Source organism: Artibeus jamaicensis, unplaced genomic scaffold, assembly GCF_021234435.1.
Source record: "Artibeus jamaicensis isolate MK-2021 breed Jamaican fruit bat unplaced genomic scaffold, CSHL_Jam_final scaffold_847, whole genome shotgun sequence".
Lineage (NCBI taxonomy): Eukaryota > Metazoa > Chordata > Mammalia > Chiroptera > Phyllostomidae > Artibeus > Artibeus jamaicensis.
The window spans coordinates 15,362,056-15,389,745 of record NW_026522057.1 but is presented as its reverse complement, the minus strand read 5'-3'; the positions used below and the strand labels follow the sequence as shown (position 1 = coordinate 15,389,745).

The window sequence follows — 27,690 nt, the reverse complement described above, 5'->3', positions numbered from 1 at the left end:
GTGAGCGCACCTCCCACCCGGGTCTCAGGAGCACGAATTACAGTCAGGCACCGTCTCGCGCAGCTTCCGAGCCGGCCAGCAGGAGACAGGACCACGCCCATTAAGGGCCTGGGGAGGGGCGTGTCTAGGCGCCCAACAATGACGCAATCTCCCAGCGCCACATCGTGAGAAAGTGTCCGTCCCAAGCAGCAGTTCCAAGGAGCTGGCCAGAGGCGAGCAGCTTTTCTGTTCAATTGGTCAACGAGAAGAGAGAGGTGAATGGACGGGGAGGCAACCATGGGAATGACAGAGGGGACAATGGGACAGACAAGTGAGGAGATAAATGGGAGACCACTGAAGTAGGAGGTAACGGAGGTGACAGCTGAAGGAGATAGTAACTAGGGGCTCAGAGAGTGGGGAAACGGCGTGAGGGGAGATGGAGAAGGAAGGATCAGGTTGTAGGCACTCTGAGGTGGCTGGAAGCAGACTTAGAGGTTCAGAAAAGGCCAGTGCAGATACGGAGGAAAAGGGGGTAAGAGCAGGGTCCACCGAGCCAGGAGAGCCAGGGAAAGGCCTCAGCCCCAAAGGTCCCACTGGCTCATATATAAACTCTGGGTGGTGGGAGATTGCAGATTTAGACTAGTGTCTTTGATTTCTAATGCTGGTTGCTCTACACAGCTGAAGTGAATCCCTTACAAGTCAGCCGTAGCTGTTTGCAAGCCCTGGTGACTTCTTATTCTCTTTATTGTTTATCCAAGATTGCTCATCTTATCTTCAACTTGGGCAAGAGCTATGTCATGGATCAAGGAAGGACAGTTGTCATTGTGGGAGCGGTTCTGTGCCAACATCATAAAGGTGAGCTCATAGCACTAGTTGACCTGTCAGTTGGGTAATCTTGCATCAAAACGTGTTATTCAAATCGAGTAATCCACCATGGTGAATGGAATTTAGCAGTGCAAGGTAACTTCCACGTTTTATATTCCTGCCAGATTATTGTCCCAACTCTCACATTTTCAGGAAGCTAGGACCTCCTAATATCATTGAGCAGCATAGACTGTTAGGTCTTCCTTATGGAGAACTGAAATTTATTTCCCTGAAATGTTGAAGTATTATTTCTAATACTGTCCTCTGGAGTTAAATAAACTAATTAATCTTTATTCAGTGTGGTAGAGCATAATGGCTGAGTTTTGAGCTTTGGGGACAGACAAACATGAACAGAAGTCCTCTTCTCTCATTTATTAACCATGTGACTCTGCATAGTTTTTTGAGGATTGGAAGAAACATACATAGAAAGGATTTAGCTTAGTGTCTAGGAGTTGTTTTTTTCTTTCCCAAACTATAAGAGAAAGTTTATTTAGAAAGTCACAGAGGTAGAATAAGTGAGCAGTAGAAGAAATGGGCTCAGGAAACAAGTTACAGAGGCAGAAGAAGGGGCCCTTGGAGCTTTGGAGAGAGAATAATAAAGGTAACATGCCTTGGGGGAAGATGAGGAGGACAGGAAAGCAATGGGGGGATTAAGAACTCCTCTAGCAGTTCTTAATTACTACTAATACTGGGGTTGTCTTTTAGCCATTTGAAGACTACAGCCACTCTATTTTCTGTAATCTCCTTTGCTTTCCCAAATCTGCCCTCTGCTTTTTTAAAAAATATTTTATTTATTTATCTTTAGAGGAGAATGAAAGGAGAGAAGGAGAGAAATATCAATGTATGGATGCTTCTGGTGCATCCCTTGCTGGGAACTGGCCTGCAACCCAGGCATGTGCCCTGACTGGGAATCAAACCGTGATCTTTTGGTTTGCAGGCCCATGCTCAATCCACTGAGCTATACCAGCCAGGCCTCAGCTTTTTCTCTAAGATTCACAACTGTGTTATATCCTCTGCATGTGATAGGTTTGAGGTTGAAGCCAGTGAGCTTGGGTTTGTTTTTCAGCCGCAGACTGTCAAGTGGTGGGTAGCCTTTTCAGTAAGCCTTATACCCTCTCACAACACACAAATGCCAAGGTTACTCATGCAGGCCAAGATGTGGAAATATCTCCTCAGGCAACTGCTGCAGGCATGTGTTACGAAGAACAAGCTACATGACTTCTTTGGAATTTTTTTTAAAGTCTGCATATGGAAATAACAGTAGAAAATGATAGACAGGTGTGGGGGGAGCAGTCTGTGAAAGCCCCTCCAGTGAGGAAAGTAGGCCATGGAGTGAAGTTTTGCTGTGGTTGACAACAAAAAGCTGCTTTAAGCCAGATGCCAAGTTTTGTTTGGCCCCCCAAATGTCTTTTGTTTGCCTTGAATGGCTTCTGGCATTTACATTTTAATAAAAATCCTGATATATGGCATCTCTTGTAAAATAACAAGATCCAGCAAGAGCAGGCCCCACTTCTGTGTGTCAGCAATCGGGTCGAGCTGAGGAGTGGATGCCTCTGGTATGTGGAGGATGCTCTCTCCATCCCCCACACCGTCAGTTTCCCTCTTGGGCCTTCCAGTTGGACACTAATGAAACCAAAGTGCTGGTTAATGACATATGGTTAAAAATGGTCTCTGATCACACACAGACCTTAGTTCAGATCCCCACTTTGCCACTTAGCTGTGCGACTTGTGCAAGTCACTTTTCCTCTCAGCCTCAGTTTTTTTACCTATAAAATGAAGCTAATACTATATATTTTATAGGTTTGTATAATACTAAGGTAAGTTATAAAAAAAAACCTAGAATAGTGCTTGGCATGAATAAGTGCTTAATAAACATATAAATAAAGTTACTTAATACTCGGTTATAAAGCTAAAAGCACAAAATACCCAATTCCCTTCCTTGGGGCTTTTATCATCTAACTGAAGCCTATCAGCTTCAGGTGAAATGTCTCCCTTTATCTTTGGAGAGTATGTGATGTGTTCATCATTTCCCTTCTTACTTCACAGGCAGGCCCAATACCCAAACACATTGCATTTATAATGGATGGAAACCGTCGCTATGCTAAGAAGTGCCAGGTGGAGCAGCAGGAGGGCCACTCACAGGGCTTTGAAAAACTGGCTGAGGTGGGTGTCGGTGGCAGAACCCAAGGTGAACTGTCTGTTGAAAATTGGATTGTAGTTAGAAGACCTGAGTTTGTTGTGGTTTGAGATTTTTTTATAGCTCTTTTTTAAAATTAATCCTCATCCAAGGATATGTTTATTGATTTTTAAAAAGTGAGGGAAGAAAGAAATATCAGTGTGAGAGAGAAACATTGATTGGTTGCCTCCTGTACATACCCCAACCAGGGATTGAACCTGCAACCTTTGTATGTGCCCTTGACTGAGAATTGAACTTGCGAATTTTTGGTGTACGGGACAGTGCAGCTGGTTCAATCAGCTGAACCACCTGGCCAGGGCTATTGCTATGTATTTTATTGCTTGCTTGCTTGCTAGCTATAGGTCTTACATCAACATTAACAAAAATGAAATAATCTAGTGACTCATTATAAAATATTAGAAATAATAACAAGCCCTGGCTGGTGTAGCTCAGTGGATTGAGCACGGGCCTGTGAACCACATGATCACGGTTCAGTTCCCAGTCAAGGCACATGCCTAGGTTGCAGGCCAGTTCCCAGCAGGGGACTCGTGAGAGGCAACCATACACTGATATTTCTCTCCCTCTCTCCTTCCCTTCCTCTCTAAAGATAAATAAATAAAATCTTAAAAAAAAAAAAAAGAAATAATAACAAAATTGCATACTCTTACCACCTTTAATCAGTCAATAGTTAAATTTTTTCTCTGCCCCATCCCAACCTTGTAACATGTTCTAACGTGACTTAACATTTATAAAATTACATCTATAGCTTCAATAACCTTGTTTTACTTGACATTTTGTCAAGTCTTTTCCTAGATATATAGTTTGTCTGGCTGTATGTTTTAATGACTATAGAACATTTTATCATCATAAAGATTTGACATAATTTGTTTAGCTGCTCCACTATTATTAGACATTATAAATTTTAAGAAGTGACATTTCTGGAGCAAAGGCAAGGCAGCTACAGACAGACCGCGACATCACTCTAAGCAAAGGTCATGAACATTTTATGAGGGTTTTTTTTTTTTGCTTCTTTTGTTTTAGAGTTTAAAATGAAAGAGTTTATTAAGGAAGCAGTGAGATAGAGTGGGCTCCTCCAGATGGAGCAGCCCAACATTTTATGGTTTTTCATGTATATTGCAGACTGGAAAATATGAAGTCTAACAGCAAGAATGGAAGACCTAGGGCAGTCTTTGTAAAACTAACTAACTATTTATTTATTTATTTATTTATTATTTAAAAATTTTATTTAGTTTGGAGGGAGAGAAACTAACATCTATTTGTTGTTCTACTTAATTCATTTATTGGTTGATCCTTGCATGTGTCCTGCCTGGAGATTGAACCCACAACCTTGGTGTGTCAGGATGACACTCTAATCAACGGGGCTACCCAGCCAGGGCTGAATCTAACTTTAAGAAGAGTAGGACTGTGGCCTGTAGGTTTCTGGCATGAGAGCATGGCCTGATGCTGGAGCAGTCATATTTTTTACCTTGTACAAGTGGTTGTAGGGTTCTCTTTAACACTACGTGAAGGTCTTTAGATTTGTTGACTCCATCTCCTCTTTTGTGACTAATTAAGAGGCAGTTTTGCCTGGTACTTAGGAATTTAAGCTCTGGAGTCACTCAGAACTCATTGAAACCCCTGCCGTGCAGCTTCCTAGATCTCCAACCTGCAGTCAGTTACTTAGCTTCCCTTTGTCTTACCCTGGTTTCTTCACCTGTAAAAGAGGGACAGCAGTAATCTCTATCTCAGGAGATTATGTGAGAATTAAACAAGACAGCCCAATGAAAAGCATGTGGCACAGGACCCGGGTTAAAGAAAATGCTCAAAAAAATGAAGCTGTGGCCCTGGCTGCTGTGGCTCAGTGAATTGAACACCAGCCTGCGAACCAAAGGATCACTGGTTTTGATCCTGGGGCACATGCCTGGGTTATGGGCCAGGTCCCTGGTTGGGAGCATGCGAGAAGCAACCCTTTGATGTTTCTCTCCCTCCTTTCCCCCCTCTCTAAAAATAAATAAATAAACAAAATATGTATTTTTTAAAATTGAAGCTGTGTTATTGGCATCTGTTTTGACTGAAGTCAGTGGTGGGTTCCAACTCATGTATGCCAGCCAATACCCTGTAAGGTCTGTAGCCTTGAGCCTATTCAAGTGTGAGGTTCTCACTGGTAGTTTTCCTAAAGTGGCAATGAATTGGTTTGTATGTATGCATGTGAAGGGATTAGTGTTAAGGCAGAAGACATTCAAACAACCGAAGAAACGAAGCTGAAGAACTATTGCTGTAGATTCGTTTTTGTTATTCTGGAACTTCATAGGATGAATTTCTTGTATACTTTTGACACGTTTCTTCAACTCTCTTAGCCTCAGTTTTGTTATAAAGTAGGTATGGAACAATAATGCCAGTTTCAAGAAGTTGTTTGAAGAATCCGTTGAAATAGCGTGTGTGAAAACCCTCTGCAGGCTCAAATGCTGCACAGCAGTGCAATTATTGATTTTATTCTTATAACCCATCAGCCTCTCAGCCTACCACAATAATAAAGTTATGCTGTGAGTGATAATGCCTTGTGTTTATATATTGTTCTTTAGCCACTTTATGAAGGATGGATTGTGATCTCTTTTATCAATAAAGAGACTTAGGCCTAGAGGGGTTAAATGATGTGCCTTTGGTCACATAACAAGTACATGATGGAGCCAAGGACCAGAACATGGTTTTGTACTCTCTCAGTGAAGAGTTCTTTGTGGTAGATCACAGTGGCATCAGCATAGTAGTACTCCTTAAGTTCTCATTTTTCAGTTTCTCAAGTGGTGGTTCTGTACATATTTGGTTCATTATTCTGACAGCTTTACCTAGCATTGAGTCATGGCTGAGGCATCTCTTACTTCCCTTCCCACTCTTTGTTGTACCCAAGCTCCATGTTTTTTCTCTTCTCAGACTCTGCACTGGTGTTTGAACCTGGGCATCCGAGAGGTGACGGTGTATGCATTCAGCATTGAGAACTTCAAACGCTCTAAGAGTGAAGTAGATGGGCTAATGGATTTGGCCCGGCAGAAATTCAACCGCTTGCTGGAAGAACGGTAAGATGCTGTCAAGAGGGGAGACCGTGTTCTTTCAGCACCTTCAGCCTTACCCTAATCCTCAACTCTCTTACCAGAGGCTTATTTAAGGAATTTTGTACCCTTTTAATGTTAGTCAGATCTCTACAGTGGCAAATATGACAAGCTAGCTTTATTGTTGTTGTTGTTGTTGTTTCCAAAGGAGGCATTTATTTGAGAATATAGAGGTATTTCACAGACACCAAGAATAAGTACAAAAACCCTCAAACAAAACTGAAACCAGGATTGAGATTCATCAGGTAGAGCCTCCTTTTATACTTCTTTCTCTCTGCAGGCCTGCTTTCCCTGCCTCATGAGAACAGCCCAGAATGAACTAAATCTTTGTATTAGCCACTTTAGATCAGATTTACACTCCAGGACCAATAAACTGTGGCCAGGAGAGTAGAGTGAGAGAAACATTGAAAAAGTCATTTTCTGCTGTGCAGTCATCCCTAAAAGGTTACTGTATTCTCTTGCATTTTCTTTTGGAAGGAATGGGATAATGCACAAGAGGCTTTATGAAGAAGAGTCAGTACCACTGTTAGCTGTCATTAAGTTTGAGCTTAACTTAGGGAGTAGGGCCAGAAGGGGACACAGAAGAAATGATGGGATTTGTTTGCCTTAAAGTATGGAACCCTCTCCAGCCAGACTGCCCAAAAGTCTTCGCTACAATAATTCTCTGCCCAGCTCCTCCCCACACCAGGACCAGGATGATGAGAGAACAGAAAACCTAGAGCTCCCATGGAAGTAGGCCTTTCAAGAACATTTGTGTCTTTTCTGTGCCTGTGTGGGTCAGTGTAATGGAGAGGGTAGCTAGGCTTCTCTCTGTCCATTTTAGGATGGTGAGGCTCTGGACCACATACAGCACTGCCAGTGCTTGGGTCAGCAGAGTCCCTGTGGCTCAGAGTTCACACTCAAGGGGATGGAGATAAGGGGGCAAATTCTACCTTTTTAAAGTACTTAAGTAGTTCGTGCCAGGCTCTGAACCTAACATGTATGCTCATTTAATATTCACATTATCCTGTGAGAAAGATATTATCATCCCAATTGCAGAGAGGAGAAAAGTAAAACAAACAAACAAAAACTGGAAAAGTTTGGTTGTGTATCCGGAGACATACAGCTATTGTACCAGACAGGCAGAGCCAAGACAGACAGGATCTTTCTGACTCCACCTGTGAGCTGTTACCTCCTGTACTCTGAGAGACAGGAGGCTGTCTAACAGTTTCTGACAGATCAAAATGCTTGGCAATAGAGGTGCTACTGGGACTGCTCTAATCAGTCAGTAGTAGAAAAAGACAGCCTTAGGTTATGAAGTGCTAGACAGAGCAAGAAGAGACCCTGGTGGTGGTTTTCCAACAATGTGCTGTAGAACCCCAGAGTTCTAGGAGTGGGGGGTGGAAAGAACCCAGAGGAAATGGGGTATAGGGTGCTGGTTTGCATTTATCTATTTTGTATATTGGGCTTCTGTTTATGATGATTTGAAGAAAGAGTTCTTAGTCTAAAAGAAGGTTGGAAAACCACTGGCCTAGTTCACTTTCATCAGTTGGGAAGCTAAACCCTAGTGAAAAGAAAAAGGCTCACCCATGGTCAGACAGCAAGCTAGTGGCAGAGCTGGATTGGGAACCCAGGGCTCCAGGCTCCTCACTAGGACTTTTGAAGCCATTTCTACTTTATAGACCTCACTCAAGTCATATACCTGGATGCCTGAGAAGAAGCACATTTGCATACTTTTTCTCATTCAACACAAGCCAGTGCAGTGAGTGCGGCAGAGGTGGTTACCCTAGTCTACAGTGTGAGGGAAACTTGGGCTCAGAGAGGCTGTGGTTATGCAAGGTCAGCTAGTAAATGGTGGCATTAGGACCTGAATCTAAGTGTTCCTATTCACAGGCTGCCAATGGGAAAAACACAGCACAGAATATGTAAAATGCAGCTTGCCAACAAGAACACATGAGGTGGTGTCATGTGTAGTAATGAATTTGGATTTTGAACTCAGACTTGGGTTTCAGTCTTGACTGAATGTCTGTTTGTACTTAATACCACTTAATATCTGTTTGATCTTAGACAATCCCGACCTGACTAGCCTATCTGAGCCTCAGTTTCCCACTGTAGAATGGGGAATATGGTGAACTCCTTTCAGAATTGTTGAGGGATGCAGTGAAATAATACAGGTAGAACAGTGCCTGACACAGGAATGCACTCAAACACTGGTAACTGAGTATCATATCTAAGCACCCTGCTCTCTCCAGCTGAGCAGGTGCTGTGTCCCAACCCTGCCTCCTTTTCCCCAATCAGGGAGAAACTGCAGAAGCATGGGGTATGTATCCGGGTCCTCGGTGATCTGCATTTGTTGCCTTTGGATCTCCAGGAGCTGATTGCACGAGCTGTGCAGGCCACCAAGAACTACAACCAGTAAGTTTTCAGATTTCCCCTTGGGCACCCGTATCAGTCTTTGATTCCCTTCTGGCTTTAGGGAGACATTCTTGGTCCGTATTTGGTACAGTGGCAATGAGGGGGTGGTTTGGGATGCTTAGAGACCTCCTCCTCCATCTTCAGGGCAGACCAGAGATGGTTCTGCAGTACCATGTTACATGTGTGTATACCCAACATGTACAGCTTCTCATCTTCGTGTACCTCACCACCCCCCATCAAGGGATGGGATGGGAATGCAACAGGCCTTACCCCTGCCTCTGAAGACAGTTCCTTTGAGAAACTTTTTTCTGTCCCATTCCTTTAACCACGGGTCAGATGAACTTGGGATGTGGTGCAGGTGCAGAGGGGAACAGAGTTCAACAATCCAAACTTCATTTTGTGTGGCTTTGGAATACTGTGTATGTTTGGCAATGGATTCATTTTGCATCAGATTTCCTTTCTGTTCTCCTTTGTTTGTGCTAAAATCACAATGGATTCCTTTCCTCTGAAAGTCGGCTGGTAGTAGAAGGGGAGAGGGTTGGAAGGGTAATAAGGGTCATTTAGTACTTGATTTGTTTTTGTTTTTTAAGATTTTATTTATTTATTTTTAGAGAATGGAAGGGAGGGAGAAAGAGATGGAGAGAAACATCAATGTGTGGTTGCTTCTCGCATGCCCTCAAATGAGGGACCTGGACTGCAATCCAGGCATATGCCATGACTGGGAATCGAACCAGTGACCTTTTGGTTCATAGGCCGGCACTCAATCCACTGAGCCACACCAGCCAGGGCTAGTAATTTTTTTATTACAAAACTAGTAATATGGTTATTCCAAGAAAACTTGGAAAATGCGAAAAATTCAAAATCTGACTTTTTAGGGTGTCTATGGTTAACATTTGTTGTGTGTTTTCTTCCAGGGAAGGGCTGCTCTGGAATTAATGGTTCCAGTCCTTAGTCCCTGTCCTTCTTTGGTAAATTATTCTGTTCTTCCTTCTCAGGTGTTTCCTGAACGTCTGTTTTGCATATACATCCCGTCACGAGATCAGCAATGCTGTGAGAGAGATGGCCTGGGGAGTGGAGCAGGGCCTGCTGGATCCCAGGTATCCCTGGTTGTTTAGCATGGTAACTGATAGGGAAAACAGACATGCACCAAACCACGAAATCTCTCCTAAGCCATGTTCTTGGGTCAGAAGTCAAATCAGGCAAGCATGTGGAAAATTTTGTGGGGGGGGAGTCCCCCACACTTAAGAGCTTAGGATTGGCTTATTATAACCTTTAGAATTTCTCTGCGTTCACTGCACATAAAGAAGCCCCAGAAAAATGATGTAATAAGTAGCAACTCTGTAGTTTTCAATAAGAAATGATAACCTTCTGGCCCAAGAATGTTTTTCAGTCCCTGACTGGTGTGACTCAGTGGGTTGGGCATCCTACCGCAAACCAAAAGGTCACCATTTTGATTTCTGATCAGGGCATGTGCCCTGGTTGGATACGTGTGAGAGGCAACCAATCGATGTTTCTCTCCCTCTCTTTCTCCCTCCTTTCCTTTCTCTCTAAAAATAAATAAAATCTTCTTAAAAAAGAATGTTTTTCAGGAATGTAGTTTGTTTAGGGTATAGTCCTTTAGGTCTCCTATGTCACAGTTTTATGTAAGATTCAGTTATTTTTCAAAATGAAAATTGTTCATCAGTAGCAACATAATGGAATCCTAATTATTGGAGCTAGGAGAGATTTTTAGAAGACTTCTGTCTTCTTAGTTCCTGTCATATAAATATTATTGTAACGTTTGGTAATAATGTTGGTAAACTAATGAGAGCAATAATAAAGTAATAGTAGTAAAAAATAACCCATGCAATCTGTTATGTTTTGTATTTTATTCAATCATTAATCTTATGTGTGAGAGTCTTTTCTCCATTTCATAGATGAGAATATTGAGCTCAGCATTGAAGTTACTTTCTCAAGGTCATTCTGCTAGTAAGTGCCAGAGCTGGAACTCATATCTAAAGCTGTCTGATTCCAGAGTTCTTGTTATATAGAATCTTAGGAGCCGGGAATTTTTGTGATTCCCTTCTAAGTTATAATTTTATTTACCTGGGAAATGAAATTAAAAAATCAAGAAGTTGCTTGGTGAGAATGGAATTAGATAAGAGGGAAAGGAGACAATTTTTAAGGCTATTTTATGAATCCTTCTCTTTTCCAACAGCTAGGTGATCTTTCTGTGTCACATAGTTTATTCATTCAGTCAATTATTTATTCATTCATCAAATATCTTTTAAGTGCCAGCTAAAGGCCAGGCACATTGCCATACACAGAGGATAGAGTGGTAACAATAAAAAAATATATTTCCTGCCCTTGTGGAGTTCTGGTAAGGGAAACAGGTATCAATCATGATTATTCAAGTTAGCATAATATTATAATGATGATAAATTCTATAAAGGCATTGGTGCATGGTATAAGAATTTATAATAAAAGAAATAGATCTAGTAGGGAGGACACCCCCAAGGAAATGATAAGTGATCTAAGAAGGAAGAATAAGCAGTAACTGGGGAAAGGAGCAGTAGTGTGAGCAGCTTGCTGATTGCATAAAGACTGTTGGAAGGCTCTTATGATCGTTCAAGTAGAAAATACCTGGAAGGGAGCTTGGATTGTGATGGTGGTGGAATAGATCGAATAGACTACGTGGAGAGCTACAAGGAAAAAGGATGTGTTAAGGGATTTTGACTTACAAAACAGTGGATGATGGTGCCCTTCACTGTGGATCCTTGAGAAAGGATCCAGTTTGAGGGGAAATTCAGGGGTTTGATGTGGGAAATGCTATGGATATTGAACGTAGATGTCAGGTTGACAGTTGAGAGGAGGTCATCTGTGTAGGTGGTACTGAAGCAAAGAGAAGGCATGAGGAAGCCAGGGAGAGGCTACAGAGAGATGAAGAGAGGGCCTAGGATGGGGTTTTGAAAAACTTTTTTTTAAGGTTTTATTTATTTCCAGAGGTGGGGGGAAGGGCAGGAGAAAGAGAAGGAGAGAAACATCAATTGGTTGCCTCTTGCACTGGCCCTCAACCCAGGCCTGTGCCCTGACTGGGAATTGAACCAACGACCTTTCGGTTCACAGGCTGGCACTCAATCCAATGAGCCATAACAGCCAGAGCTTGAGAAACTCTGAAGTTTCACTGTCTGGGTAGAAGAAAATGAGCCTTAAGGAAAAAAAGAATAAACAGCCATAAAGGTAGAAGGAAAATGAGGCAATCAGTATTACAGAAGCCAGGAAAACAGGAAATTTACTGTTGTGGGTCAAGAGGGGCCTGGGCACTGCTGGGAACAACACTGTCATGCTATAAGGAGGTAAATTAGGATGCAGATTGAAAATTAGCTATTGGGGAAAAAACTGAGATAGTCAGTTAGTTGGCAGGGTGGGGACCAGGCAGGAAAATGAAATAATGTAAGTAGATGAAGGCTGTGTAAGTAGAAACAAGTTATTGTTAACTTTTCTAATTCTTGGGGGTAATTTCATAATTGTTCATTATAATATTGTGCTTTATAATTAATGTTTCATATAGTCTTTTGGTATGAATGAAATAATACAGCTGATCCTTGAACAATGTGGGGGTTAGGGGCATCTACTGCCCACATAGTTGAAAACCCATACTGAAAGGTTTTCTTAGGCTCTGCCGAGGAAGAAATGTCAATCAGCCACAAAGATAGGCAGTATAGAGCTTTATTGGGGTTTGTACCCCAGCGACGTTCCCCAGCCCACAGAGTGGGGCTGGGGAAGTTGTGCCCAAGCAGGAAACTGGGGGGGGGGGGGGGATTATTTTGATTGGTGCTCTTCGTGGGAGCTGGGGATTGGTCCCCTTTGAACAAAGTGGCAATATATCATTGGTGGTTCTCCTGGGGCTCAGGTTGCTAAGCGGATAAAGCCTGCCCTTTCGGCTCTCTGGTTTGACGTCAGCCGTCTTTTCCGGGTTGTAGTTCAGCCACCATTTTGGGTTATACTTCAGCACCATTTTGTCCTACCCCGCCCATCCTAACACGTACATAACTACAGTCGGCACTCTGCAGCCTTGGATTCCTAAACATGGATTGAAAATACAGTTGACCGTTGTACAACATGGGCTGGAATTGTGCAGGTCTACTTATATGTGGAATCCATTAACTATATATTAAAAATAATAAGGGATACATAAAAAATAGTAAGGGAAGGATGTTTATGCTAGACGGAAAGCTATTTAGCAAGCAGATGTAATGTGCATTCATGTCTAGGACTAGAACTCTGATCTTGACTCCTAGTTCAGCATACTTTATACTCATGCCATATCCCAGTAACCACTGACTTTTTAAAAAAATTATAACAAAGTTTTTTTAGAATGTAGTAGAAGTGAGCCAGCTGGGCTGCATCGGCTCAGGAAACAAGGTACAGAGGCAAAAGAAGGGCCCTTGGAACTTAGGAGAGTGAAGGGCAAAGGTAATACGCCTGGGGGTGGTGGGGGAAGGCGTGGGTGAGCTCCCTGAAAGTAGAGCACAGACCTTTATCTTTCTGCACCTTGTCCAGCCCGTTTTCCCAGATCCATTTTCTCTGCCCTATGTGGTTTGGTAACTTGCCTCTGTGGGTTAGTCATGCAAACAGGGCTGGGCTGGGCTGGGTCACCAGCATAAGGAGGCTGATGTCTGCCCCACAGGCTCTGGGAACTTGGCATTCTGCTCTGACTGGGTTAATCAGGACCTGAGGCTGTGCTCTTAACATTATTCAAATTTAGACAAATTTAGGCATTTATAACAGTCGATTTAAAAGAGTCAGTTATTTTATTACAATTAGGCTGTACTCTTCCAATAGCTGTAATTTTTGTATTCTCTTATTACCACCACCATCCAAATCCTCCTTTTCCTTTCTTCCAGATATATTTTTTTGAGTCTGGAATTATAGGAAAGGGATTAGGTTTAGTATTGATATATAGGATAATTAATAAACTCTTTTTCACTGAGTTATCTTGAGCAGGACACTTGGACCCTCCCCCCCCCCCCCCGCGCCGTAGACCTCCGTCTTCCTCTTAAAATAAGAGTGTTAATAATACTAATTACTAACATTTACTGAGCATTTACTCTTTGCCAGACATCTGCCAAGTACTCCACATATGTTATTTCAGTCACTCCTTAGAGGCTATGAATTAGACTGCTTTTATCCCCATTTTAAAGATGAGACTATTGAGACACAGGGAAGTTACTTATTCAAGTCCACATAGTTGGCAAAGCTCGGGGCCAGGATTTCAACCTGGCTCCAGAACCTTGCTCTCCTACTCACTATGGTATACTGAGTGCCATGTAGGGTGGTTGAAATGAACAGAAACAGTATAAAAATAAAAGCTATTAATATTTATTGGATCTTATGATGCAGACACTAGACTAAGTGTTTATCACATATATTCTCATTTAATTTTCATATAAGGTAGTTACTATTATTTGCTCCATTTTTATAATATCACTTAACTAATGTTTTAATAAGTATATTTGACCTACCCAAAGTAACAATGTATACTAGTAACAACATGGAACAGCCTGGACTCTACCTCGGGTCTATTTACCTCCAAAGCCTGTTTTTCACCATCTTCTTTATAAATTAAATGCTATGTACTAAGAGAAATGTACTATGTTGTTATCACAGGGCACATTTCCATGTATCTTTGTACCTTCTAAAAAGGGTCTACCTTTCCAAAATAGTACTGGGAACACACTAATACATTCTTATTCTTCCTTTTTCCTGATGCTAGACCATTCACTGTCTCGTTAATATTCACTGCTGTCAGGCCTCCCTTCTAGAGGCTATTGCCATATTTCCATTATAGGTTTTAAACTGATTTTATTTTAGATTGGGCATTTTCTGAAACATATAATTTATTAGGGAAGAACCATTATCTTGATGATTACATGTGCTCATATTCTTCCAGAAGATGTTCTACTTTAAAAAATTGTGATAACACCTGGCTGGTGTAGCTCAGTGGATTGATTGAGCATGTGTGCCTGTAAACCAAAGGGCCAAGCTGGTTCAATTCCCAGTCAGGGCACATGCCTGGGTTGCAGGCCAGGTCCCCAGTGGGGGCACCAAAAGGCAACCACACATTGATGTTTCTCTCTTTCTCTTTCTCTCTCCAAAAATAAATAAATAAAATCTTTTTAAAAATTGTGATAACATATATATAACATACATTTTACCATTTTAACAATGGTTTTTTAAATTTTTAATTTGATTTTTAGAGAGAGAAGGAAGAGAGGGAAACAGTTTGTTGTTTCACTTATTTATGCATTCATTGGTTGATTCTTTTTTTTTTAAGGTTTTTTTTAGGTTTTATTATTTATTTTTTAGAGATAAGGGAAGGGAAGGAGAGAAACATCAATGTGTGGTTGCCTCTCACATGCCCCACAGTGAGGAGCTGGCCCACAACCTAGGCATGTGCCCTGACTGGGAATTGAACCAGCGACTCTGGTTCTCAGCCTGTGCTCAATCCACTGAGCTACACCAGCCAGGGCCTCATTGGTTGATTCTTGTGTGTGCCCTGACCAAGGATAAAATTTGCAACCTTGATGCATGGGGATGACGCTCTAACCAGCTAAGCCACCCAGCCAGGGCATAGTTTAACCATTTTTAAGCATACAGTTAAGTGGCATAAAGTATATTCAGTGTTGTATAATCATCACAACTATTTCCAGCACAGTTTTATTATCACAAACAGAGATACTCTTGACAAAATCAGTGATAACCATAATTGGGAGTTCAGCCAGAGTCATCTTTTTACACACAAGTCCAATTATGACAAATGTAACAGAAGAAATCACATTGTGAACAGTTTATAACCTGAATCATGCTTGTCAACTTACTGTTGTAATACGAACACTTTTCTATGTCCTATTTTTTTTTTTAAGATTTTATTCATTTTTAGACAGAGGGGAAGGAAGGGAGAAAGAGGGAGAGAAACATCAATGTGAGAGAAACACCTCAAGGTTGCCTCTCACCCCAACCACGGACCAAACCCACAACCTAGGCATGTGCCCTGACTGGGAATTGAACCAGCAACCCTTCGCTTTATGGGATGACAACCAATCAGCTGAGCCACACTGGTCAGGGCTCCATGTCCTATCTTTTTAATTTGTTTGTATTATTTTTAATAGCTACAGAATATATTTTGCTTTAATTTACTTAAGCATTCAGCTATTTGTTGGTTGTGCAGGTTGTTTCCAATTTTTCAGCATTATAAATAATGCTAAAAATTCAATCTATGGATGTAACTCTTGTCTACCTCTTAGATTGTTTCATCAAGATCTGGGTCCAGATATGTTCATTTCACCTTATTCTTGCCAAGATTTTTAAAAAATATAAACTATTCTAATTTTATAGGTGAAACTGGTATTTTACTTTTATTTAATAGAAATTTTTTCTTAAAAGTCGTTATGCAGACAGCTAAGGCCATTTAGTGGTGGATTTTGGTTGGCCAAAGCACAGATGTCCTGTTTTCATTTCATCAGTTTTATCTTTCCCCTACTTAGAATTATTATTGTTTTGATGAGAATTCTTACTGCCTGGCACATTTGAAACTCAGAGAGGTAAACTGGGGATCCAGAGTCACACAGCAAAGTGGTGGGACTGGAAATAATGTTTATTCTTTCTTTATATAGCACTTTATAGTTCCCAAGGTTACTCAAATCTGTAACTTACTCAATTTGACCCTCACAAAAACCTATAAATAGGATAAATGTGCCCATTTCAAAGATAAGAGAGCTGAGAAATTATGTTGATTTTACAGTCTCACATTTCTTTTTTTTTTTAAGATTTTATTTATTTATTTTTAGAAAGAGGGGAAGGGAGGGGAAAAAGATAGAGAGAAACATCGATATGTGAAAGATACATCAGTTGGTTGCCTTTTGCACACCTCCAACTGGGGACCTGGCCCATAACCCAGGTGTGTGCCCTGACTGGGAATTGAACTGGCCACCCTTTGGTTTGCAGGCCAGCAGCCAATCCACTGAGCCACACCAGCCAGGACAGTCTCACATTTCTTAATTAGAGAATTAAGACCATGCTGCCAACACAGACTGTCACATTATCAGGGAAATCTGAACCAGAGCCCTGCTGATTGCCCAGTCATAAGTGAATATTGTTTCCCATGCAGTGGTACAGAAAATAAAGCTCCCTATGTGGTTTGCACAAAAAAATGACTGAGAGATGGAGTAATTTAACCAAAGGCACACACCTAGTAAGTATAGAATCTTGTTTTGAACACTCAGCCTAGATCTCTCTGCTATATTTCCAGAGCAATGTTTCTACCAAGAAATTTTATCTTCTAGAGATACAGATTTTGCCTTCACAAGATGCAAGTCTTGGAGATTTCAAATTCTGCCTCTAGGTACTTGGAAGGGAAGGTAAACAGTGTTCTTGGAACCAGTAGACACCAGGCTTGCAAATATTCTCTTCCCAGGGACACAAAATTTTACTTAAGATAAATAGTGCCAGTCCCCATTCTCCTTTATTCCATTTTCCTTGTTAAGTGTCTGCCTGGGAAAGTAGCTCTAATTAAACACAGGAGGCCTGGTTATTTTGCTGTTTTGTTTTTCAAATCCTAAGTAATGTGGATTTTTTTTGCAGTGTTTCTAGGTCCATATGACTTAAATTAAGGTTTTAAAAAATGTCCTTCATAATAAATTCAAGTAACAACAAAGGTACCTAAAGTAAAGAGAGATATCTTTCCTTCCTTACTTAACGAATCTTCCAAAGATAATCACTGTTGATAGTATGGTATGTGCCTTTCTAGACTTTGTTCTTTGTTTATATATACACATATTCACATGTTTGTGTATTTGAGTTTGTATTTTCCATGCTGTAATTTTTCTGAAACTTGCTTTTCTCATTTAATGTTAGATTTAGACATATTTCCAATCAATACATTTAGATTTCTCTATTAAAAACAGTTGCATAGTATTTCATCAAATTGTAGGGTCATAAGGTATATGCATTTTAAAAAATGATGTTTTAAGTGAAGGACAATACATTCCAGTGAGTCTCTCTGGTTTTAGGCCTTTGGCTATTTAGACTTTTGGCCAACTAATCATCTTCTCTGAGCCTCAGTTTCCTTGTCTCTAAAATTAGGACAGAAATACCTTGTGTAGTGGAGAGGATTAAAAACATTAATTACTTTATCAGGCATTTTTTTGAGGGCCTTCTGTGTACCAGGTAGGATTTACTAATATATTTGATGGTATTCTATAATCTGGGAAGCCTTATGTAAGGAATAATCTAAAAAGAGATGTGTGCTTATCTTCGTCTCCTCCTCACTCACCTTAGTGATGTCTCTGAGTCTCTGCTGGATAAGTGCCTCTATACCTACCACTCTCCTAATCCAGACATCTTGATACGGACTTCTGGGGAAGTGAGGCTCAGCGACTTCCTGCTCTGGCAAGTAAGTAGTTTTGAACCACTGTTCTGTTTTGTGTCGGCTGAAAACTGCTATCGCACCCACAGAATGGATCAGAGGGGCTCAGCCTCACTCCCAGTTATGCTGGCACTAGAGAACCTTGTGAGGGAAGGGACCGAAAATCTAGAGAAATGTCTCAGGCTGTGCCTAGTAACATTTGCTGCCCCTGTCTCATCTCTCCCTGGTTATGTGAACCTGTGTGGTTCTTGCTCTCTGAAGTTCCTAGAGGAAAAAAATCAAGGCTATCTGTCTGTGCTGAAAACTTCACCTGTGCCCTTGTTGAAGGAACCGGACTTCTGACTTTTGTTCCTGAGTATAATCTGGTCTGGTAACCTGCCAAATACCCCAGCCCCTCTTGCTAGAACCTTGCTTCGCAGTTGCTAGTCTCTGTCCTTCAGAATAAAGGCTGCCTCAATGCAAGCCCAGTCCACAAGGGATATAAACTCAATGCAAACTTTCTTAGTGGCCATTGTCTGTCAGCTCAGTTCCCCCATTGTAAGTGGTCCGCCCAAAAGTTTGTAGTCAAATAAGTTTGTCTTTGCTTGAAAGTTTCTATCCCCTGTTAACTTGGCCCCTGGGTACACACGATAGGGGCAAGTCTTTGTTCAAGGAGAGGTTGGAAGGAAAGATTCAGCTTGGAAGTAATTCACATGATAAAGTTCTAGAAATTTTAATGGACCATAGTCTTAAAAGTGAATTAACAAGATTTAGCTAATGAAGATACTTTCAGTATTTGTCTATATTGAAAGAAGTGTAATGTGCATCTTACGGTTCTCTGATGGTCATATCATATCTGGAAAGTTTATTTCTGGGCACTGAGTGTTAAGAAACTACTACATGGTAAACTAGAGAACAGAAGAGGTCAAGCTGGATGGCAAGGAATCTAGAACTCATGTCTTAAAAGAAGTGATTGAAGGATAGTGCTCTGCAAAAGGGGAGCACAGTGACTGTTTTTTCCCCTTGGGAAAATACATTGAGTTCCTCCTTTGTCCTGGGAAAATTGTAATGAGTGAATCAGAAATAATCCCTACTATCTTCAAATGTATAATTTGTTTGCAAAGTCAAAGTGAACAAGCCATTACAACCTTGGAAACAGATAACAGGCAGCTCTAATTTCGCCTATATTTGAAAGGATGTCACTTTGAGGAAGAAACAAACTTATTCCAGAGAAAAGACCTGAGACCATGGTAGAAGTTCTGGGGAAGGTGACATTGCTTTATCATAACAAGCTACCCAGCAACAAGAGTTATCCTCCTTGAGGTACTGAATTCTTCCCTTGACCCTAAAGGTATCCAGCAGTGGCTGTCAAGAATGTTCCAAAGGAAATCTCACATCAGTGGCTATTATTATTATTTATATTGAAACTATATTTATTAAAGCTGGGGACAGTGAAACAGGAAGTGTTTAGGGTTGAAGAAGCAACAGGGAAGAGTCTAGGCAGTGCTCTGCTCTGGCTCCCTAGAAGTGTTATAGGAAAGAAGTGAGCAACAGTAGGGTTGCTGTTAGCTCACTAGAAAGTCAAAGAAAAGGAGGCCTTGGAGACAGTTCAGCGGGTAAACCCAGGACAAGCTGCCACTGCCTGTTGCTCCCCTGGTTGCAGGTCTCATGGGGACCCTAAGAGTTTAGGAGGGAAAACTAAAGATGCACACCTGAGGGGGAAGAAGGGTGTGGGTATGCTTCAAACAGAGCCCACAAGTGGTTATTATTAAAGTCCACCCAACTCTGTGCTCTGACTGCTTTATATTACCATATTTAATTTCATAGTACTTTAAAAACTAGGTACTTTTATTTCACAGTTTTACAGTTGAGGAAACTGAAGCCCAAAGAGATTAATAAGTAACTTGCCTCAAGTCAAATAGATGGTAAATGGGGGAGCCAGAATTCAAAGCCAGGCAGTCTGGCCCAGAGCCCAAGCTCTTAACCCTGTGGGACATTCTGTTGTGTGTGTGTGTGTGTGTGTGTGTGTGTGTGTGTGTTTTAAAGTATTTTTTATTGATTAAGCCATTACAGTTGTCCCATTCCCCCCCTTCATTCCCCTCCACACCCCCTCCTACCCACATTCCCCCCATTTAGTTCATGTCCATGTGTCATAAGTACTTTAGCTTCTACATTTCCCACACTACTCTTGCCTTCCCCCTATTTTCTCCCCACCATTTATGCTACTTATTCTCTGTACCTTCTCCCCACCTTTCCTCCCACTCCCCTGGTGCTAACCTTCCATGCAATCTCTGTTTCTGTGACTCTGCTCCTGTTACAGGTGTCTACTTAGTTTGCTTTTGTTTTAGGTGTGGTTGTTGATAACTGTGAGTTTGCTGTCCTTTCACTGTTCATATTTTTGATCTATTTCTTAGATAAGTCCCTTTAACATTTCATATAATAAGGGCTTGGTGATGATGAACTCTTTGAACTTGACCTTATCTGAGAAGCACTTTATCTGCCCTTCCATTCTAAATGAAAGCTTTGCTGGATAGAGCAATCTTGGATGTAGGTCTTTGGATTTCATGACTTGGAATACTTCTTTCCAGCCCCTTCTTGCCTGTAAGGTCTCTTTTGAGAAATCAGCTGACGGTCTGATGAGAACTCCTTTGTAGGGGTCTGTCCCCTTATCTCTTGCTGCTTCTAGAATTCTCTCCTTCATTTTAATCTTGGCTAATATAATTATGATGTGCCTTGGTGTGTTCTTTCTTAGGTCCACCTTCTTTGGGACTCTCTAAGCTTCCTGGACTTCCTGGAAGTCTGTTTCCTTTGCCAGATTGGGGAAGTTTTCCTTTATTATTTGTTCAAATAACTTTTCCACTTGTTCTTCCTCTTCCCCTTCTGGTACCCCTATAATTCAGATGTTGAAACGTTTAAAAATATCCTGGAGGTTCCTGAGCCTCTCCTCATTTTTTTTGAATTCTTGTTTCTTCATTCTTTTCTGTTTGATTGTTTCTTTCTTCCTTCTGGTCCACTCCATCGATTTGAGTTCCAGTTTTCTTCCCATCACTATTGGTTCCCTGTGCATTTTGCTTCATTTCACTTAGTGTAGCCTTCATTTTTTCATCTAATTTGTGACCAAAATCAACCAGTTCTATGAGCATCCTGATCACCAGTGTTTTGAACTGTGTATCTGATAGGTTGGCTATTTCTTGGTTGCTTAGAAGTATTGGCTCTGGGGCTTTGAGCTGTTCTTCTTGACCAATAATGTTTTGGTCAGGTCAAGCCTGTTATGTATAAGGGGCAGAGCCTTAGGTGTTCACCAGGGCGCGGCAACCCAGTGGCTGGGTTGTGATGATATATGTGTGGGCGGGGTCAGAGAGGGAATAATGGTATTTGTTTTCTTCTCTTTCAGATTTCAGGCTCCTCTACCACTTCCCACTAGCCAGCACCTTTTCAATCGGTGCTGTTAGGCTTTATTTCCCATCGCTGGGGCCCTGGGTTGCGTGGTCCGTCTTGCTGCCCATTTTTGCCTAGTTTATTTGTGCGCGAATGTGTGACTGCGGTCAGCCCCGCACTGCCTGCGCTCCTGTGTCTGGCTGCCACTGCCTTTTCCTGCTGCGACCCCTTTCTACCAGCTGCCAACTCCGCCCCTCTTATTGGTCTGGTTGAATGGTTGTCGGACTTCCATACAGTTCAATTTTCTGTCTGTTCTGGTTGTGTTTTGTTTCTAAATCTTTGTTTTCTTTAATTTTGGTTGTGTGAGGAGGCACAGTGTTTCGACCTACACCTCCATCTTGGTCAGAAGTCTGCTGCTTAAAAATAACAAGGGCAGCTACCATTTGTTCATTGCTGACTTTTATCAGTCAGCGTGTCTCCCAGATGACCTCTAAGGGCTAAGAGCCAATAACGTAATCCAGATGTCATTTCATAGCCCGAAATTTGGCTCTTAGAAAAATCCTGGTGGAAATGTGGGTCTAGTCTTGTTTTGGTTTTGCCTTGCTACAGGCAGGTGATCTGACTCCCTCAGAAGACCCCTCCCCATATTAGTGAGTGAATCAGGGCTGGTGGTAGCAGCTACAGCTCAGGATGCCTATGCGATCTCATCTTTGGGCTTCTGGGTCCTGCTCAGCCTGCTCCTTCTTTGGAACCCTGTCCAGGGATGTTTCCAGCAAAATATTACTAAACTAAACTCTCTTTCTCCTCCCCTTTCTAAGACCTCCCACTCCTGCCTGGTGTTCCAGCCCATTCTGTGGCCAGAATACACGTTTTGGAACCTCTGTGAAGCCATCCTGAAGTTCCAGATGAACTATAGCATGCTTCAGGTTAGTTCCAAGTGAACCATAACATTCATCAGGTGTGGTTCTCCATGAACCATAGCATGCTTCAGGGCTGGCCTCACTGGATGGGATGGAAGAAAAGGTGAGCATTGATTGACCACCTACTGTATATATACCAGACACTTGCTAATAAGCATGTTAATACTAATAATAGCTATCACTGACTGTATATTTAGTGTGTGTCAGGCACTGTGAATATTTTATATGCACTGTTTCACTTAACGTTCCCAAGAACCCAATGAGGTAGGTATTATTAGCCTCACTTGTGCAAATGAAAAAAATTATTTAATTAAGGACATAACTAGTAAGAGGCAGAACTGGGATTCAAGTGACAAGTCTTTAATCTTTTTACTATGGAAATTCAAGACAGGATTCTCAGAGAGATTGGCCATTATGCTCTGAAGGTATTAACATTGATCACCAGATCTTAAAGTAGATTTCATTAGGAGGCAGAGTCACCTGCATCTGATTAGGACTCATAATGATGATGGTATATGTATGACGGTGGCAGCTTATATTGAGCATCTACTAAAGTGTTTTGTGTAAGTTTTCTTGTTTAACCCTTCTCAAGAAGCCACCTTAGTGGAGACACCAAGGGAACTTCAACCCATTGTGTGACCTAGGCCAGGTCCTTTCCTGCCTTCTGCCTCAGCCTCAAGTGTCCTTGTCTAAAGTGAGGAGACTAGAGCAGATGGCCTTTAGGATTCTCCCCTCATTCCATCATCCTAACAATGAGTTGCCAATTCCTGGCAAATAGGGGCCAGGCTCTGCCTTGGCTGTAGCCTTCTTGCCTGGCACTTCTAGAAAAAGCCTTAGCTCCACGGAGTGACTTTAACTAGCTCTATATTTACCCCTGTGTGGCCCCCATCCTTTCCGTCTGGCCAGAATATAGCCTATTTAGCCATACCCACAAATGGTGCTGATAGAAGAATAGCGAACCCATTGAGGTGGATAATGTTATCCCTGTTTTGCAAATTAAGAATTAGGCTTGGACTGAAGCATTTGAGATCCTTCTCCCAACATGTGTCATCAGTTTGGCTAAAATAAACTCATATTAAAAAAAAGAAGAAGAATAATTAGGCTAAGAGAGGTGAGAGTTCTTTGGACAGAACTTCTAGACCCCTTGTGCTCTAGGAGGATTCACACTGGCCCGATTAAGCTCTTCAGTCAATTTCATGTGTCTTTGCCCATTATTCCCACTACTTGATATTCTCCCCATTTCCATACACTCCACCTTTATCCAATTTCTTCCTGTTAGTGAAAGTTCAGCTCAAATGTTGCCTGTCCATGAGATTTCACTGCTCTTTGACCCTCATAGCCATATTTTTCTCTCCTCTGGGCTCCATTGCTCTTTCTCTTGCCTCCATGATGACTCTTACCACATTCTACCTTATATTACGGGACTCTGTATAAAGATCTGTGTCCAAATCAGCCTTTAAACATGGGAGTTGCTTAGACTATATCCTGAGCATCTCCATATCCCCCACTAAGGTCCTGTACATAGGACCTGAGGTTCCTTCTGACCAACACAACTTCTTAAGCCCATTTAAGTCTTCATAGCTCCATGTGTGAACTCATTATCATAACAGAAGAGTACCCTTGAATGCCTAGAGGGGGAATATTCCAGAATTTTCATTTATGCAGTGAGTCATCATTGCTGAGAGACCTTCGCAAATCAATTTCTTATTCTCAGCCTCCATGTGTATCTTCTACAGGAAATACCTTCCCAGCTCTGTTGCAAGGGTCAAGTGCTTGTACACTTGGAAGGTTTTCCTTCAAGGATAAACAGAGCTATTTAGGTGTTTATAGGCTGAGAAGGACAGAGACACATACACAAATGCTATAATACAAGGTGGAATTATGTGGTAAGGGTCATCAGGGTATAGGATGCCAAGTCAGCCGCAAAGCAGTTTCTCACATATGGAATGTGTTTGGCAGGAGGAGCTCTGGTGCAGTGGCTGTGTGGCCAGTTAGAGTGGCAGGAGGAGGGCACATCATTGAGGAAGAGCAGAGTTTTGGTTCTGCTCCAAAGGGATTTTCCTCTCCCCACAAACATCCTCCCTGCCCTCCTGGGATCACATGGTCAGTCAATTGAGTATTTCACATGTACAGGGCACCCCAAGTGTCAGAGGAGAAGCCATAGTCTCTTCCCTGTAGGAGTTTATGACTTGTTTGGAAACACACACAGGGTATAAGAAGTGCTGCCAGGGAGTACGATCGCCTACCTGGCATCAGAGCTAGTTCCAGGAGCTCTGCGGGGGGCGGGCGGCGCTGGGGGCAGTGTTCAACAGAGCCTTTGAGGGCTTATTTTCCAATTGAAAAAGTGGACTTAGGGCCAGGGATATTAATACCTAGCCTACTAGGCAGAAAGTAGTAAAGTGGATTAAGGGTGCTGAATCTGTTTCTTACAGTTTTCACAGAAGGGTCATTTGCTGGAAGAGTCAGGCAGGTCCCCATAAGGCAGGCAAGTCTGGAGCCCAACTCTGAAAAATGGCTTAAAGAGTTGGGAGGATGGCCCTGGCTGGTGTAGCTCAGTGGATTGAGCACGGGCCTGTGAACCAAAAGATCGCGGTTCAATTCCCAGACAGGGCACATCCCTGGGTTGCAGGCCAGTTCCCAGCAGGGGTCGCATGAGAAGCAACCATACATTGATATTTCTCTCCCTCTCCCCTTCCCTTCCCTTCCGTTCCCTTCTAAAGATAAATAAATAAAGTCTAGAAAAATAAGTAAAATTAAAATTTTCTCTTAAAAAAAAAAAAAAAGAAGAGTTGGGAGGATGGCACCTTTGGGTGACCTGGAAAACCAAAGGAAATGACGCCATGGGTTGTACCAGGCAGGAAACAGAACCTTCCTTGCAGCACAAAATAGACAGCAGTAACTTATAAAATTGCTGTCTCTGTTTGAGAGTCTGCTAATATGCTAAAGAGGGTTTTACATATACAGTATTATCTCTAATCCTTAAAACCACTCTTCAAAGTAGGCACAACCCCCACTTTACTGATGAAGAAATGAGGTTAGGAGAGGATTTACCCAAAGCCATAAAGCTAGTTGGAAGAACCAGAAGTCAAATTCGTATTTGCTGGTTCCCTTCTAAGTGCAAACCTGAGAATTTCAAAAAAGACAGATGCTTCCACACAAGACAAACCAAGATAAAACTTCCACTGCCTTCCCTTTACAACATAGGCACCAAACCTTCCTTCTGCCAAACCTTTCCAAATCTGATACAAACTCCCTACTGTTGCACTTAACCTGGCCTGCCCTCTACCCCGCCCCCTACCTCCTCCATCCCAGTTCTAACCACACCTAGTGATAACTCCCAATCCCCATTTTTCTTTAGCAGAAGGCCCGAGAAATGTATGCAGAGGAGCGGAAGAGACAGCAGCTGGAGAGGGACCAGGCTGCAGTGACAGAGCAGCTGCTGCAAGAAGGGCTCCAGGCCAGTGGGGACACCCAGCTCCGACGGACACGCTTACACAAACTCTCAGCCAGACGAGAAGAGAGAGTCCAAGGCTTCCTGCAGGCCTTGGAACTTAAGCGGGCTGATTGGTTGGCACGTCTGGGCACTGCATCAGCCTGAGTGAGGCTGGCCTCCTGCTACTTTGCCCTGCCCTCTGCCTCCAGGGCCCCACTTCCCTTTCTTTTCTTGAAGGGTACCTCTCCCTTGATGATGAATTATGTTCCCTTTGCTTGGGGGGTGGAGTCCCAGAGGCCAGTTTATACTGTCCATAGATACCTGTGGTTTGCCTGGGACTGTAGCCCCTTGGGAAGGTTAAGGTTGAAAGTTTCCCACAAGTACACTAAACACAGCTCTGGTCACCAATAGGATTGGAGAGCAGGGAGCCCCAGCTCTTCTGCTGCCTCTCCTTTCACCTTTGCCATCTCTACCTGTGCTTCCAGATGCACTTTTTTTCCACCAGCATATCCTTCAACACAATTGTGGGGAAGAAGTCTCCCGAAAACCCTCACTCTTTACCCATCCATCTTAGCCTTCCATGTGACTTTCACAAAAGATTTGGCTCCACCTCAGATCTGCTGGTAAATAGCTAATAGGCACCCAGCATCATTTGGGCAAGGAAGGAGAAGGAGAGACAGAAAATTTGCCCATCTGCTGATCCTCCCCCCTCGGCTCTCCACCTGGGATTTGCTATTGAATCTGTACCCCCTCCCACCATACAGTGCTGATTGCTCACTGAAAGGCTCAGCGCCCCCAGTGGTGCAGAAGCCAGGCGGGTGATTACAATCCAATTACATATTGTCGACTCAGCCCACACAAGCTTTCATCCTCCTCTTGCAGGGCATGGGGCCAGGCTCCACTCCCCAGTGAGACAGGCCCCCTCTATGGCTCCAGGGTAACAGGAGGGCCTGTAGGCCCTGGTGAATCTAGTCTAGCACATGCCTCTTTCCCTGGAACACATCAGTACCAAGAACACAGAAAGAAGCACTTTCCAACTGACTGCCTCCTGCCCTCACCATCTCATACTCTGCCTCGCACCTCCTCAGTCTTTGAGGCTTCTCCCAGCTTTATGGCCTGGCCCCCTAAGTAGGCCCTGAAGCAATTTATTCCCAGCATATCAGAGTCTCAGCTTGTGAGGGCCAGGGCTGCCCAGCAGGAAGAAGAGGGTCCAGTCAAGGGCTGTGTCCTTTCCCTTACCTCTCCCTGCCAGGCCTCACTGCAGAGCTGCTGAGAGGATTAGTGCCTTTGAAGAGCTATCTGCCTGAGCAACTCTGCTTCAGGTGTCCCAGAGCAGCAAATACCAGCCAGTAATACCAACCAATGGCTACTCTAGTTTTTCCATTTTACTCTCTGAAAACTGTTTCCCCAGCACCTCCCTCTAAGGGAGGGTGGGGTCTTGCAAGCAGAGCTGCATATGCTCTAGTCTCCTCCCCACCTTCCTGTGCCTAGCTAGTTACCTGGCACAAGAAAATCAGGCTTAAATGCCAGACACTGGGATTGAGCAGCAGATCAATGTACCCTTTGGCAAGTCCCACACACACACCTGGCACAGAGTTCCCGGAGAGCAGGTGCTGTACATTTTCCAGCTTTACAATGGAGTTGTTGACAGCCTTAATTAGGGAGGCATGAATTATGAGACTATAATGTAGAGCCCTACAATTAAGAAGGCAGTGAGGGGCCGGGAGGCAGCAAACAGAATCTGCTCTGTGAGTATGACCGAGTCTTGTCTGCGTTCTGGGTTTCCCTTGATACAATTGGGGGTAGAGTAGAGGAGTTGTTAAGGGGGCCGGTATCTCTCTTTGGCCTGAGGTCCTGTATTCTCGGGAAGGTGCGCTGGGTGGGCTGGGGAGGGGCTGCCCCAGGAGCACTGTAGAGGTGAAAAGAAGGGCTGAGGGGCCTCTGCTGCCCGGGAGTAGGGGCTGCAAATAGTTGATTTGAACTCTGTGGTTGCTTTCTACCGGTATAATTTGTACCAACCAGCTTCAACCCTTGCCTCAATAAACTATATGGACCTA

General features: G+C 42.7%; 1 protein-coding gene across 3 annotated transcripts; it reads left to right on the top strand.

Moving 5' to 3' along the window:
* The first annotated feature begins 149 nt into the window (after positions 1–149).
* DHDDS (dehydrodolichyl diphosphate synthase subunit) lies at positions 150–27,690 on the top strand. Of its 3 annotated transcripts, none has more exons than XM_037135934.2 (9): positions 150–254; positions 738–834; positions 2,890–3,006; positions 5,948–6,090; positions 8,401–8,517; positions 9,513–9,614; positions 17,836–17,950; positions 22,099–22,206; positions 25,562–27,690. In XM_037135934.2, the coding sequence occupies exons 2-9, from the start codon at positions 772–774 to the stop codon at positions 25,796–25,798; spliced, it is 1,002 nt and encodes a 333-aa protein (XP_036991829.2). In that variant the 5' UTR covers positions 150–254; positions 738–771; the 3' UTR covers positions 25,799–27,690. The 3 variants fall into 3 exon arrangements, with proteins under 3 accessions (XP_036991829.2, XP_036991828.2, XP_053516619.1); XM_037135933.2 differs by having other exon boundaries at positions 25,559–27,690; XM_053660644.1 differs by lacking the exon at positions 2,890–3,006 and having other exon boundaries at positions 25,559–27,690.

Bases quoted from the DNA above. Each gene is read 5' to 3' on its own strand.
- DHDDS (XM_037135933.2), top strand. From the start codon at position 772: ATGTCATGGATCAAGGAAGGACAGTTGTCATTGTGGGAGCGGTTCTGT. The intron at 9,615-17,835 runs GTATCCCTGGTT...CACTCACCTTAG, and splicing joins CAGGGCCTGCTGGATCCCAG to TGATGTCTCTGAGTCTCTGC. The intron at 22,207-25,558 runs GTTAGTTCCAAG...ATTTTTCTTTAG, and splicing joins TGAACTATAGCATGCTTCAG to CAGAAGGCCCGAGAAATGTA.